At 44.0% G+C, this 15,671-nt stretch overlaps 1 protein-coding gene across 1 annotated transcript; it reads left to right on the top strand.

Moving 5' to 3' along the window:
- Positions 1–3,807: 3,807 nt before the first annotated feature.
- Positions 3,808–5,929, top strand: LOC119333066 (aspartic proteinase CDR1-like). Its single transcript, XM_037606095.1, has 2 exons — positions 3,808–4,863; positions 5,573–5,929. Exons 1-2 carry the CDS (start codon positions 3,808–3,810, stop codon positions 5,927–5,929), a joined length of 1,413 nt encoding a protein of 470 aa, XP_037461992.1.
- The last annotated feature ends 9,742 nt before the right edge of the window (positions 5,930–15,671 follow it).

Here is a 15,671-nt window from a genome sequence, read left to right as displayed (position 1 = left end):
TAAAACCTTCAATGGTCATACATCCAAGGTGAATGGTTTACTGAATCTTGATCGTAGTGATACATATATTCATAATATTGAAGCCAAAAGATGCAAAGTTAATAATGATAGTGCAACTTATTTGTGGCACTGCCGTTTAGGTCATATTGGTGTAAAGCGCATGAAGAAACTCCATGCTGATGGGCTTTTGGAATCACTTGATTACGAATCATTTGATGCTTGTGAACCATGCCTCGTGGGCAAGATGACTAAAACTCCGTTCTCCGGAACAATGGAGTAAGCAACTGACTTATTGGAAATAATACATATTGATGTATGCAATCCGATGAGTGTTGAGGCTCGCGGCGGGTATCGTTATTTTCTGACCTTCACAGATGATTTGAGCTGATATGGGTATATCTACTTGATGAAACATAAGTCTGAGACATTTGAAAAGTTCAAAGAATTTCAGAGTGAAGTGGAAAATCATCATAACAAGAAAATAAAGTTTCTGTGATCTGATCGTGGAGGAGAATATTTGAGTTACGAGTTTGGTCTTCATTTGAAACAATGCGGAATAGTTTCGCAACTCACGCCACCTGGAACACCACAGCGTAATGGTGTGTCCGAACGTCATAACCGTACTTTATTGGATATGGTGCGATCTATGATGTCTCTTACCAATTTACCACTATTGTTTTGTGGTTATGCATTAGAGACAGCTGCATTCACGTTAAATAGGGCACCATCTAAATCCGTTGAGACGACACCGTATGAACAATGGTTTGGCAAGAAACCTAAGCTGTCATTTCTTAAAGTTTGGGCTTGCGATGCTTATGAGAAAAAGTTTCAAACCGATAAGATCGAACCCAAATCGGAGAAATGTGTCTTCTAGGATACCCAAAGGAGACTGTTGGGTACACCTTCTATCACAGATCCTAAGGCAAGATATTTTCTGCTAAGAAAGGATCCTTTCTAGAGAAGGAGTTTCTCTTGAAAGAAGTGAGTGGGAGGAAAGTAGAACTTGATGAGGTAATTGTACCTTCTCCCAAATTGGAAAGTAGTTCATCACAAAAATCAGTTCCAATGATTCCTACACCAATTAGTGAGGAAGCTAATGATGATGATCATGAAACTTTAGATCAAGTTACTACCGAACCTCGTAGGTCAACCAGAGTACAGTCCGCACCAGAGTGGTACGGTAATCCTGTTCTGGAAGTCATGTTACTAGACCATGACGAACCTACGAACTATGAGAAAGCGATGATGAGCCCAGATTCCGCGAAATGGCTTGAGGCCATGAAATTTGAGATGGGATCCATATATGAGAACAAAGTATGGACTTTGATTGACTTGCTCAATGATCGGTGAGTCATTGAGAATAAATGGATCTTCAAGAGGAAGACGGACGCTGATAGTAGTGTGCGGTGCCCCCCTCCACCATAGTAGTGTGCGGTGTGTTTGTTGGGATCGATGAACTTCGAGTTTATGATCAGATCTATGTTTTTATATCCATGAAAGTATAAGAGATCATGCATAAAAGAGATCAAAGAAACTCAAATACTTTCATGGATATAAAAAACATAGATCTAATCATAAACTCGAAGTTCATCGATCCCAACAAACACACCGCAAAAAGAGTTGCATCGTATGGATCTCCAAGAGACCATTGTATTGAGGATCAAGAGAAGGTCTACAAAGAACTACTCACACATCATCGGAGAGGCACCAATGGAAGTGGTGAACCCCTCTGTGATGGTGTGTAGATTGGATTTGGTGATTCTGGACTCTGCGGCGGCTGGATGGATATTTCGTCGACTCCCATAGGGTTCTGGTATTTTTGGGGTGGGCACAACCCACCAGGGCCCGCTAGGAGGCCCTGGCGCGCCCTGGTAGGTTTTGCCCCCCTCGGGGCACCCCCCCAGGTGCAACCAGGGCCCATTGCCTTCCTTTTGGCCCATAAAAAATCTCCGTAAAGTTTCGTGGCATTTGGACTTCGATTGATATTGATTTTCTGCGATGTAAAAAACATGAAAAAATAGCAACCGACACTTGACACTATGTCAATAGGTTAGTACTAAAAAATGGTATAAAATGACTGTAACATGATTATAAAACATCCAAGATTGATAATAAAACAACATGAAATAATAAAAAATTATAGATACATTGGAGATGTATCACTTTGTATTTCTCTCTGATCTACTGATTTGGTTTGACCAACTAGATTGGTTTTTCTTGCCATGGGAGAGGTGCTTTGTAATGGTTAAATCTTGCGGTGCTTATTCCCAGTGACAGAAAGGGACTGACACATATTTGTATTGTTGCCATTAAGGATAAAAAGATGGGGTTTATTCATATTGATTGGATGTATCCCTCTACATCATGTCATCTTGCTTAAGGCGTCAGTCCGTTCTTGTTAATTTAATACACTAGCCGCATGCTGGATAGCGGTCGATGTATGGAGTAATAGTAGTAGATGCAGACAGGAGTTGGTCTACTTGTCATGGACGTGATACCTATATTCATGATCATTGTCTTAGATATCGTCATAACTATGCTTTTTTCTATAAATTGCTCAACAGTAATTTGTTTACCCACTATATGCTTTCTTTGAAGAGAGAAGACTCTAGTGAAAACTATAGCCCCGGGTCTATTTTTTATCATATTATTTTCAGATCTATAAAATTAAAACACAAAAATCCATTGCTGCAATTTATTTACTTTTATATTATTTTGCACTTTTACTTATCTTTTATATATATCACTATTAGATCTCATCCTTGCAAATAACTATGAATGGATTGACAACCCCTTTATCGCGTTGGGTGCAAGTATTTGTTTGTTTGTGTAGGTGCAACCATTGATGACTTGTGTATTCCTCTTACTGGATTGATACCTTAGTTCTAAACTGAGGGAAATACTTATTTCTACTTTGCTGCATCACCTTTTCCTTTTTTCAAGGAAAAAAACCAATGCAAGATCAAGAAGTAGCACTGTCCTCGTCTCCCCACCAAAATTATGACATCGCGCCAATGATTTCTTTGATTTTTAGGAATTTTAAAGATGTATATAGCATAGGTGGAGATAACTTGTATAACAGATTTGAGCATAATTTCTTTCCCTCTAGCGGATAACAATTTTTATGAGAAGTGATGGGATGGAATACCTGAGGCGTGGAACAAAAAGAAGCTTAATAAGGAGAAAATAAATATCTGTTTAATCTGTTATCGTTTATCAAAGATTTGCCATTACTAGCATTTTTGCCGGGCGGTAATGTTATGCGGCTGACATTCTCTGTGAAGGGGATGACAAACGAACACATTTTGCTGGCAGTTTTAGTTATGACGCGAGATCAAACAGTGTTAGAAGAAAGTACCATCCTCTGAAGCAATTGTCATGTTGTTTTGAAGAAAATGTCACGCGTCTTTGAAGAAACAAAAAGGTTCGCAAATGTCGTCGCTCTCGGCGAACGTTCGCCGGCTATTGGGGTCCATTGCTGGGTTGCCGGTGACATGTATACTGCGAATCAATCACTTATTGGAAGTAGCCACTCACCACTTTTAGCACGAATTAATTACAAAATCTTCAGTTTCACGCACAAGATGATCTCCTCCTCCTCTCCAGCTCTCCATTACGTAGAATCTACCCCTAATTCCATGCGTGGTGCAGAAGGTAGTAATTAATTGAGTATAGTTACGCAGCGGGCTGGCAAATATTCTTCAACAATTAACTTGGGGAAATTCCCCTATTTATATTTCTCTACCCTGCACAGCAGCAGCAGCAACCAATCCTTGCATTGGGAGTTGAGTTCCAGTATAGGCCACAATGCCTGTGATGACGACGATAACTCGCGCTCTCCTGCTCGTCGGCGTCGCCCTGACGGCGCAACTGTGCGCTTGCACGGCGTACGGCGGCGATGGGTTTAGTGTGGAGTTCATCCACCGTGACTCCGTCGGGTCGCCGTTCCACGACCCCTCGCTCACCGCTCATGCCCGCGTGGTTAAGGCCCTCGCGCGGTCCTACGCCCACGCCGACGCACCGTCGGCCCACGGCGTCGTGTCCGAACTCACCTCCACTCCGTTCGAGTACCTGATGGCCTTGAACGTGGGCACACCGCCCACCCGTCTGCTCGCCATCGCCGACACCGGCAGCGACCTCGTCTGGCTGAATTGCAGCAGGAAGGGGCCCCACGGTCTTGGCCCGGCGTTCGCCGGTGACGCGCCCTCGCCCACACCCCCGCCGGGCGTCGTGTTCGACCCCTCCAAGTCCAAGACGTACAGCCCCGTGGGCTGCGACTCCGGCGCGTGCCGCGAGCTCCATGAAACCGTCTGCGCCGACTCCAAGTGCGCCTACTTCTACGGCTATGGCGGGGGCTCCACCACGAGCGGCCTCCTCTCCACCGAGACCTTCACCTTCGCGGACGATGCCCCAGCTGGCAGCCGCGGCGACCGGACGACGCGCGTGCCCGACGTCAACTTCGGCTGCGGCACGACCTTTGTCGGCTCCTTCATCGGGGACGGCCTCGTCGGCCTCGGCAACACAAACCTCTCCCTCGTCGCGCAGCTCGGCGCGCACGCCTCGCTCGGCCGGAGGTTCTCCTACTGCCTCCTGCCCTACTCCGTCAACGGCTCCTCCCTGCTCAACTTCGGCGCCCGCGCCACCGTGACGGAGCCGGGCGCGGCCACGACGCCGCTGATCCCGTCCAGGGTGAAGTCGTACTACACCATCGGCCTCCTGTCCGTCAAGGTGGGCAACGCGACCTACGCGGCGCCGCAGCAGTCCCCCGCCGTCGTTGACTCCGGCACAACGCTGACGTTCCTCAACAAGGCGCTGCTAGACCCACTGGTGAAGGAGCTGGCCGGGCGGATCAAGCTCCCAAATGTTGGCGCCGCCTCTCGCAGCGCCGCTTCTTCTTCTACCTCGAGCTGCGTCTCACAGCTCTCTCTCTCTCTCTCTCTCTCTTGTGGTTTCTCTCGAACACACACACACATGGTGAGAAACTCACACGCACACACACTTCACCAAGGAGAAAGCTAGCTTTGCCTTGTCTCCGATGAAAGTCACAGGCGCTACATGTTTTCTCCTTCGGCCCTCTCGGCCTCCTCTTTTCATTAACTCAATGCAGTACATATATATACACCAGGGGTATGACACACCCACTAACCCGGTCACCACGTTGGCCACTAACTAACTAACGCCACATACTTCATGCAGACCCATGCACTAGCCAGCCACTACCCTCGGCAACTAATCCCACTAGCCCATGGCCTTATCTTTATCCCTGGAATCGCTCCAACAAACAGACGACTCAGCCATACAACTAGTTACTCATACATGCTAACAAACTGATAATTACTCACCCAGATCAGTCGGAACTACTTGACCATGCAGCTTGTCACGCTCCTGCTGCTCACACTGCTCGCCGCGTCACACGACGCTACCATACCGCGTCGCACGATCGGATGGCATCTCGCTCCGTTGCACGCTGCAGCCATGACTTTGCCGGGACAAGTCCTAAGATAAACTACATGCAAACTAAAGCAAACTATGCATATACATGAACATGACAAGATTAAACCTAACACCGAAGGCCCGGCCGCCGGCGGACCTCCAGCTGCCGCTGTGCTACAACGTGACCGGGCTAAAGGAGGGGCAGATTGCGGCGAAGATCCCTGACGTGGAGCTGGGACTGGGCGGCGGCGCGGCGGTGACGCTCAAGGCGTTGAACACGTTCGCGGTGGTGCAGAAGGACACCTTGTGCTTGGCCATTGCGCCGTCGGCTCGGTCGTCATTGATCGGGAACATCGCACAGCAGAACATGCACGTCGGGTACGACCTCGACAAGGGCACCGTCACCTTCGCGGCAGCCGACTGCGCGAGATCCTACTCCGCCCACCCACCCTCCCCGGCCCACTCTCACGCCCCAGCCACCTCCGGCTCTGCGTAGACTTGTAGCCATAAATCTGATCACCATGGCACGCATGCATGAAAGCATTGTTCTCCCGTGCTCCGTACGTATTGACATGCGCACTCCCTCCGAAAATATCAAAGGAAAAATATGAAAAGTTTGATGCTAATGTTGAGTTAATAAAAGCTCTTTTTATCAGGAAAAAAATTGTTTGCGGGCTGGTCCAAACTCGTCCGTGGACAATGATGCGAAAGCTGGATATCCAATCTTTTAGGATCACCTTCAGGATATAGATATGATCCTGAGTCATTCTTTCTCCTCTAGTCATAACTCTAATAGGACGATCATTCATTTTATTTTCATCTCGTTAAGCAAATCATTTTGTGACTTAGCAACTTGTTCTAACCGAGTATGAGCCATGGATGAATGTTTACCTAAGTTTCTAACATCATTAACAATCTTAAACATCAAATCACAATGACCAATCATGATAGCATTCCGTTTCAATTGTTTGCTAACATACATGTTGAAGTGTTCTTGGTTAACAATGTAGTTATCAAATTCATTCAAGAATTGACTAATAGATTTATTATAGCGAATATCACCCTCATCGAATTTATAAAGAGAATTACATTTACTATCTGTGTCGGGGTATCGATTCCATGTATTTCTTTAATATGTGCTAATTTCTTAGCATCTTCAGATTTAATAACCTTTTCTTTCATAGATTTCTCTGCCTCTTGCATATTTTCAAGACTGAGGAATATAATACCTCTCTTCTTTGAAGTTGGTTTGGATGATAGTTCGGGAAGTGCCCAATCATTGGCATTCTTTAACATATTATTTAACTGTTCTTCAGCATGTCCAACAGTTCGTTCCCTGAAAACATAGCCAGCACAACTATCTAGGTAGTTCCTAAAAGCATCGGTTAATCCATTATAAAAGATATCAAGTATTTCAATTTTCTTAAGAGGATGATCAGACAAAGCATTAAGTGACTGAAGAAGCCTCCCAAGCTTGAGGGAGATTCTCTTTTTCACATTGCGCAAAGTTAAATATTTCCTGTAAGACAGCTTGTTTTTGTGAGCAGACAAATATTTTTCAAAAAAGTAATATATCATATCCCGGGGACTACGCATACAACCAAGAGCAAGGGTATTAAAAAATTTCTTAGCATCATCCTTTAATGAGAAAGGAAACAACTTAAGAATATAGTAGTAACGACTATTTTCCACATGAGCAAATAGGGTGGCTATATCATTCAATTTAGTAAGGTGTGCCACAACGGTTTTAGTTTCATGACTATGAAAATGATTAGATTCAAGCAAAGTCTTCTTGCTTAAGTCTGTCCAAATCATGTTAGCAATTGCCACATTTTATGAAATCTGTCAAATAGATGTCAAAACTGCATTCCTTAATGGATTTTTAAAAGAAGAGTTGTATATGATGCAACCAGAAGGTTTTGTCAATCCTAAAGATGCTAACAAAGTGTGCAAACTCCAGTGATCCATCTATGGATTGGTGCAAGCATCTCGGAGTTGGAATATACGTTTTGATGAGGTGATCAAAGCATATGGTTTTATACAGACTTACAGTGAAACCTGTATTTACAAGAAAGTGAGTGGGAGCTCTATAGCATTTCTGATATTATATGTGAATGACATATTATTGATTGAAATGATATAGAATTTCTAGACATCATAAAAGGATACTTGAATAAGATTTTTTCAATGGAAAACCTCAGTGAAGCTGCTTACATATTAGGCATCAAGATCTATAGAGATAGATCAAGACGCTTGATAAGACTTTCAATGAGTACATACTTTGACAAGATTTTGAAGGAGGTCAAAATGGACCAGTAAAAGAAGGAGTTCTAGCCTGTATTGTAAGGTGTGAAGTTGAGTAAGACTCAAAGTCCGACCACATCAAAACATAGAAAGAGAATGAAAGTCATTCCCTATGCCTCAGCCATAGGTTCTATAAAGTATGCCATGTTGTGTACCGGACCTGTTGTATGCCTTGACATTAGTTTGGCAAAGGGGTACAATAATGATCCAGGAGTAGATCACTGGACAACGGTCAAAATTATCCTTAGAGGACCAAGGAAATGTTTCTCGGTTATGGAGGTGATAAAGGGTTCGTCGTAAAGGGTTACGTCGATGCAAGCTTTAACACTAATCTAGATGACTCTGAGTCTCAATCTGGATACATATTGAAAGTGGGAGCAATTAGCTAGAGTAGCTCTGTGTAGAGCATTATATACATAGAAAATTGCAAAATACATACGGATCTGAATGTGGCAGACCCGTTGACTAAACCTCTCTCACAAGCAAAACATGATCACACATTAGTACTATTTGGGTGTTAATCACATGGCGATTGAACTAGATTATTGACTCTAGTAAACTCTTTGGGTGTTAGTCACATGGCGATGTGAACTATGGGTGTTAATCACATGACGATGTGAACTAGATTATTGACTCTAGTGCAAGTGGGAGACTAAAGGAAATATGCCCTATAGGCAATAATAAAGTTGTTATTTTATATTTCCTTATTCATGATAAATGTTTATTATTTATGCTAGAATTGTATTGATTGGAAACTTAAATACATGTGTGAATACATAAACAAATATCGTGTCCCTAGTATGCCTCTACTAGACTAGCTCGTTGATCAAAGATCATTAAGGTTTCCTAACCATAGACATGTGTTTTCATTTGATAACGGGATCACATCATTAGGAGAATGATATGATGGACAAGACCCACCCATTAGCTTAGCATAATGATCGTTCAGTTTATTGCTATTGCTTTCTTCATGTCAAATACATATTCCTTCGACTATGAGATTATACAACTCCCGGATACCGGAGGAATACCTTGTGTGCTATCAAACATCACAACATAACTGGGTGATCATAAAGATGCTCTACAGGTATCTTTGAAGGTGTTTGTTGAGTAGGCATATATCAAGATTAGGATTTGTCACTCCGAGTTTCAGAGAGATATCTCTGGGCGCTCTCGGTAATACACATAAAAAGCGTGCAAGCAAATGACTAAGGAGTTAGTCACGAGGTGATGTATTATGGAGCGATTAAAGAGACTTTCCAGTAACGATATTGAGCTAGGTATGAAGATACCGATGATCGAATCTCACGCAAGTAACATACCGATGGAGAAAGGGAATTACGTATGTTGTCATAACGGTTCGACCGATAAAGACCTTCGTAGAATATATAGGAGCCAATATGGGCATCCAGGTTCCACTATTGGTTATTGACCGGAGAGGTGTCTCGGTCATGTCTATATAGTTCTCTAACCCGTACGGTTTGCACGCTTAACGTTCGTTGATGATATAATGTTATATGAGTTATATGATTTGGTGACCGAATGTTGTTTGGAGTCCCAAATGAGATCATGGACATGACAAGGTGTCTTGAAATGGTCGAGAGGTAAAGATTGATATATAGGACGATGGTATTCGGACACCGGTAGGGTTTCGGGATGCACCAGATAGCCATTGGGTCACCGGAAGGGGTTTCGGACACCCCCGGTAGGTGTTATGGGCCTAATGAAGGAAATATGCCCTAGAGGCAATAATAAAGTTATTATTTATTTCCTTATTTCATGATAAATGTTTATTATTCATGCTAGAATTGTATTATCCGGAAACATAATACATGTGTTAATACATAGACAAACAGAGTGTCACTAGTGTGCCTCTACTTGACTAGCTCGTTGATCAAAGATGGTTAAGTTTCCTAACCATAGACATGAATTGTCATTTGATTAACGGGATCACATCATTAGGAGAATGATGTGACACTAGTAGAAAAAGGGTCAAACGTGAAGCACATTAGTGCCGGTTTGAATTTGAGCCGGCACTAATGTGTACATTAGTGCCGGTTCCAATGGCTAGCTGGGCCGCTCTCATTAGTACCGGTTCATGGCGAACCTTTAGCACCGGTTCGTGCCACGAACCGGTACTAAAGTGAGTGGTGGCAGGATGTTGTCAGTCCAGGGCTCCTCCAGCACCTTTAGTACTGGGTCGTATCACGAACCGGTACTAAAGGTCGTCCTACATAGACCCTTCGTCCACCCGAGCTCGCTCTGTTCTTCCCCTTTCCCCTCTCCTCTCTGTTCTTTTCCCTCTTCCTCTCAAGCTCATCACACATTTTGCCCAAGATTTGAAGGCCCCCATCCATTCAAATGATCACAAAGGTTAGCAACTCTTTCCTTTCATCTCTCATTGCTAGATTAGCTCGTGCAATGCTTTATATAGTGATTGATTTTTGAGTTTAGTAATTTGGGAGGAATTATATATATGTGCTAGTATTTGATTTATATGCAATTTTAGGTCAAAAATAACACTTAGTTTTGCATATGTAGGTGTGGTTTACTTAGTACCTTCTAAATCTCCGTCGTAACCACCATCGATCGCTCGCAACGTCCCGTCGCCGGCACCACCTTGTGGTGAGCCTCTTGTTCATGAAGTTTTATATAAAAAATGATGTTTGTGTGATTTGAATATATAGTTACTCGTATAATTATCTTACCCATACGTTGTTTGTTATGCATAGTGCCATGGTTTTGATATCCATCCCCGCCGGCCCTCGTCCGGGTTATGATTCGGATGTGGTATATTCTCTTTTAAAACTATTCATTGAATTTCGTGTTTATGACAAATTATGCCCATCAAGTTGACATAGATATTTGTATGTAGGAGGTAGTTGAACCCGAAATTCCAACCGACCCTATTGTCGAGAGGTTAAATTTAGTTCAAAGAGAAAACAAGGATTTGAAGGAAAAATTGAAAAGAATTGAGGGGGAGAAGATGGAATTGGAGTTGCATGTTGCCTATGTCGTCGATGATCACAAGATTAAGATGGAGAAAATGTGCTTGAAGATTAGAAAGATTAGAAAATATGCCATTCATAGTGAGGCTTGGTATCATTATGCTGTTGGATCAATTGTTACCTTAGTTGCGATCTTGATCGCATTTGTTGTTGCATTTAAATTCTTTAGCTAGAGAGTTATTTGTTTGTTGCATTGAAGTGTTGTATGCTCTTTATGTATGAACTTTATGTATGAACTTTATGTATTGTATTAATTTGATGTTTTCGGTGCTGTGTATTGAAGATGAGCCGGCAATGGATGTACGATGACCGATGCTCTCCCGAGTTCATTAATGGCGTGCGTACTTTTCTGCTTGCGGCTGAGGCAAACAAGCGAGCGGATGGTTTTATGCATTGTCCATGTGCTGGCTGTAAGAATGGTCGCAATTACTCTACGTCAAGAACCATTCACGTCCACCTGTTTGAGTCCGGTTTCATGCCCCACTATAATATTTGGACCAATCATGGAGAAAGAGGGGTTATGATGGAAGACAATGAAGAAGAAGAGGACGGCGACAGCTATCCTGGCCATGGGTTCCCTGAATACGATGATACAACAATGAGGGAAGAAGCTGAGTCGGTAATGCAGGAAGAAGCTGAGCCGGCAATGCGGGAAGAAGCTGAAGAAGAGGCATCGGATGAGCCCGTTGATGATCTAGGTTAGGCCATTGCCGATGCAAAGAGAAACTGCGCAAGTGATTTGGAGAAGAGGAAGTTGCAGCGCATGTTAGAGGATCACAAAAAATTGTTGTACCCGAATTGCGAAGGTGACAAGAAAAGGCTGGGCACCACACTGGAATTGCTGCAATGGAAGGCAGAGAATGGTGTATCTGACAAGGGATTTGGAAAGTTGCTGGTAATGATAAAGGATATGCTTCCAAAGGACAACGAATTGCCTGAGAGTACGTACCAAGCAAAGAAGGATGTCTGCCCTCTAGGGTTAGAGGTGCAGAAGATACATGCATGCCCTAATGATTGCATCCTCTACCGCCGTGAGTACGAGGATTTGAACGCTTGCCCGGTATGCGGTGCATTGCGCTATAAGATCAGCCGCGATGACCCTGGTGATGTCGAGGGTGAGCGCCCCAGGAAGAAGATTCCTGCCAAGGTGATGTGGTATGCTCCTATAATACCACGGTTGAAATGTTTGTTCCAAAACAAAGAGCATGCCAAGGCGATGCGATGGCACAGAGAAGACCGTAAGAAAGACGGAAAGTTGATAGTACCCGCTGACGGGTCGCAGTGGAGAAAAATCGAAAGAAAGTACGGGAAGGAGTTTGCAAATGATGCAAGGAATGTATGGTTTGGTCTAAGCGCAGATGGCATTAATCCTTTTAGGGAGCAGAGCAGCAACCATAGCACCTGGCCTATGACTCTATGTTTGTATAACCTTCCTCCTTGGTTGTGCATGAAGCGGAAGTTCATTATGATGCCAGTGCTCATCCAAGGCCCTAAGCAACCCGGCAACGACATTGATGTGTACCTAAGGCCATTAGTTGAAGAACTCTTACAACTGTGGAATGGAACAGGTGTACGTGCGTGAGATGAGCACATGGGGGAAGAATTTGACCTAAAGGCGTTGCTGTTCGTGACCATCAATGATTGGCCTGCTCTCAGTAACCTTTCAGGACAAACAAACAAGGGATACCACGCATGCACGCACTGGTTGGACGATACCGACAGTATATATTTGGTAATTGTAAGAAGAATGTGTACCTGGGACATCGTCGATTTCTTCCGAGCAGGCATCCCATAAGAAAGAAAGGCAAGCATTTCTCCGGTGAGGCGGATCACCGGACGAAGCCTCGCCACCGTACTGGTGCTGATGTACATGATATGGTCAAGGATTTGAAGGTGGTCTTTGGAAAGGGTCCTGGTGGACAACCTGTTCCGAATGACGCTGACGGACGCGCACCCATGTGGAAGAAGAAATCTATATTTTGGGACCTGCCCTATTGGAAAGACCTAGAGGTCCGCTCCGCAATCGATGTGATGCACGTGATGAAGAATCTTTGTGTGACCCTACTTGGCTTCTTGGGCGTGTATGGGAAGACAAAAGATACACCTGAGGCACGGGAGGACCAGCAATGTATGCACAGAAAAGACGGCATACATCAGGGTCATGCAAGCTACGCTCTTACCAAAGAAGAGAAGGAAATCTTCTTTGAATGCCTGCTTAGTATTAAGGTATCGTCTGGCTTCTCGTCGAATATAAAGGGAATAATAAACATGGCAGAGAAAAAGTTCCAGAACCTAAAGTCTCATGACTGCCACGTGATTATGACGCAACTGCTTCCGGTTGCATTGAGGGAGCTTCTACCGGAAAACGTTCGATTAGCCATTGTGAAGCTATGTGCATTTCTCAATGCAATCTCTCAGAAGGTAATTAATCCAGAAATCATACCAAGGTTAGAGAATGATTTGGTGCAATGTCTTGTCAGTTTCGAGTTGGTGTTCCCACCATCCTTCTTCAACATCATGACGCACGTCCTAGTTCACCTATGCGAAGAGATTAACATTTTGGGTCCTGTATTTCTACACAATATGTTCCCCTTTGAGAGGTTCATGGGAGTCTTAAAGAAATATGTTCATAACCGTGCTAGGCCAGAAGGAAGCATCTCCAAGGGACATGAAAATGAGGAGGTCATTGAGTTTTGTATTGACTTTATTCCTGACCTTAAGCCGATTGGTGTTCCTGAATCGCGGCATAAGGGCAGACTGGATGGAAAAGGCACAATAGGAGGGGAACAAATAATATGTATGGACGGACATTCTCTCACTGAAGCACACTACATAGTTCTACAGAATTCCGCCTTGGTGGCTCCGTATATGGATGAACACAAGAATTTGCTACGCTCCAAACACCCGGAGCGGTCTGATGACTGTATTACACGTGAACAAACCAGGAGTTTCGCCAGCTGGTTGCAGACACGTACCATGCATGACACCTCTATTGAAGATGACCTGTACTTGCTATCCCAGTTACCATCTTCGAATATAATGACTTTCAAAGGGTATGAGATAAATGGTAATACATTTTACACGATCGCCCAAGATAAGAAGAGCACCAACCAAAACAGTGGTGTCCGCTTTGATGCAGAAACCAAGACATGAAAGGAAACATATTATGGTTATATACAGGACATATGGGAACTTGACTATCGACGTGGTTTGAAGGTCCCTTTGTCTCGGTGCAAATGGGTCAATATGACACGAGACAGGGTAACGGAAGACCCGCAGTACGGAATGACAACAGTGGATCTAAACAATCTTGCGTATGCAGACGAACCATTCGTCCTAGCCAATGATGTGGCACAGGTTTTCTATGTGAAGGACATGTCTACCAAGCCAAGAAAAAGAAAAGATAAGGAAGCGAATGCATCGTACAATGAGCCAAAGCGGCACATAGTTCTTTCTGGGAAGAGAAACATCGTGGGAGTGGATGACAAGACAGACATGTCAGAAGATTATGAAAAGGTTGATGAAATTGCTCCATTCACAATGAATATTGACCCGAGCATCCCGTTAAATGATGAAGATTTTCCATGGTTACGGCGCAAAGGGACACACGCGAAGAAAAAGTTTCACACCCAAAGATCTGGGATGTGATCGGCTTCACTATCATCACTTTCTTCTGTGTTTCACACCCAGGAGGGAATCTCTGTAATAGTTAGGGTAGTTATGTGTTTTGGCATTTGAAACGCGAAGAAATTTTATGTGCAAACAAATTCTTTCATGCCTTTACTGATTTTTTAAGCTAAATGACCCTGAAATTGAAAAGCATTTCAAATGAACTTAGAAAAGGTTGAAAGTTGGCATGGTATCATAATTTCACCCACATAGCATGTGCAAAAAAGTAGAGAGGGTTACCGCAAAAACTGGATGCACTTCATGTACTAAATGGACAATCTCTTTTGAAGTATCAGGGTTTCGGATGAAAACTCATCCGTTGCAAAAGGCATTTCATTTTTTAAATATCCTAAGCATTACCAAATTGAATATAATGATAAAACACACTAATATTAAACATAAGAAAAAAGAATCACTGAAAAATCTATTCTCAAAGTTAAGTTATTCACAAACTAGTGATTCACACAAATTTCAAATAAATCAAAATTTAAACTATTCAAATTTGTAAACTACCGATACTAACATAAAGTTTGTAATTTTTTGTACCTAAAGCAAAAATATTCACAAAGAAACTCTAAATACAGCAAAAAAACAACTCAAACAAAAATAAATAAAGCAAAAAAATAAATAAAAAAGCCCACCTACTGAGCCACATCGGCCTGCATACGACTAGAAACCCAACCTATTGTTGGGCCAGGATGCAGGCCCGCAAAGGCCCAGTAGGCCCGCAAGGCAGCACAGAACATTTAGGCCCAGTAGGCCTGCTTTGGAGAGGAGCTCGAGGGAGCTACCGCACAGGGGCTTATAAACCAGTGCGGACGCCCCTCGGCTAGCGAGGTGGGACTAAACATTTCGCACCGCACCCGCGCCAGCGCACCCCCTTTAGTGCCGGGTGGTAGCACCAACCAGTACTAAAGGGGGGGCCTTTAGTACCGGTTGGAGCCACCACCCGGCACTAAAGGGGGTGCGGTTCCCGCCGCTTGGCCTGGCCAAAACAGGCCTTTAGTACCGGTTGGTGGCTCCAACCGGTACTAAAGGTCCATCCTATATAACTAAACACTTCAAAAATTTTAGTTTCTCCTCTGCTTCTTCTCCTCTACCCCATCGCCCGCCGCCCCCGTCTCCATAACCCTCGTTGCCGCCCCCGTCCCCGTCGTCGCCGCCACGTCGTCCCCGTCCCCGTCCCCGTCGTCACCGCCGCGCCGTCTCGGCCCGTCCCGCGTCGTCCCCGTCCACGTCGTCCCCGTCCCCGTCGTC

This window comes from Triticum dicoccoides, chromosome 7A, assembly GCF_002162155.2.
Source record: "Triticum dicoccoides isolate Atlit2015 ecotype Zavitan chromosome 7A, WEW_v2.0, whole genome shotgun sequence".
NCBI classification, from domain to species: Eukaryota; Viridiplantae; Streptophyta; class Magnoliopsida; order Poales; family Poaceae; genus Triticum; species Triticum dicoccoides.
Note: the sequence above shows the minus strand (reverse complement) of the source record. Positions and strands in the feature narration are given on the sequence as shown.

Bases quoted from the DNA above. Each gene is read 5' to 3' on its own strand.
- LOC119333066 (XM_037606095.1), top strand. From the start codon at position 3,808: ATGCCTGTGATGACGACGATAACTCGCGCTCTCCTGCTCGTCGGCGTC. The intron at 4,864-5,572 runs GTTGGCGCCGCC...CTAACACCGAAG, and splicing joins GGCGGATCAAGCTCCCAAAT to GCCCGGCCGCCGGCGGACCT.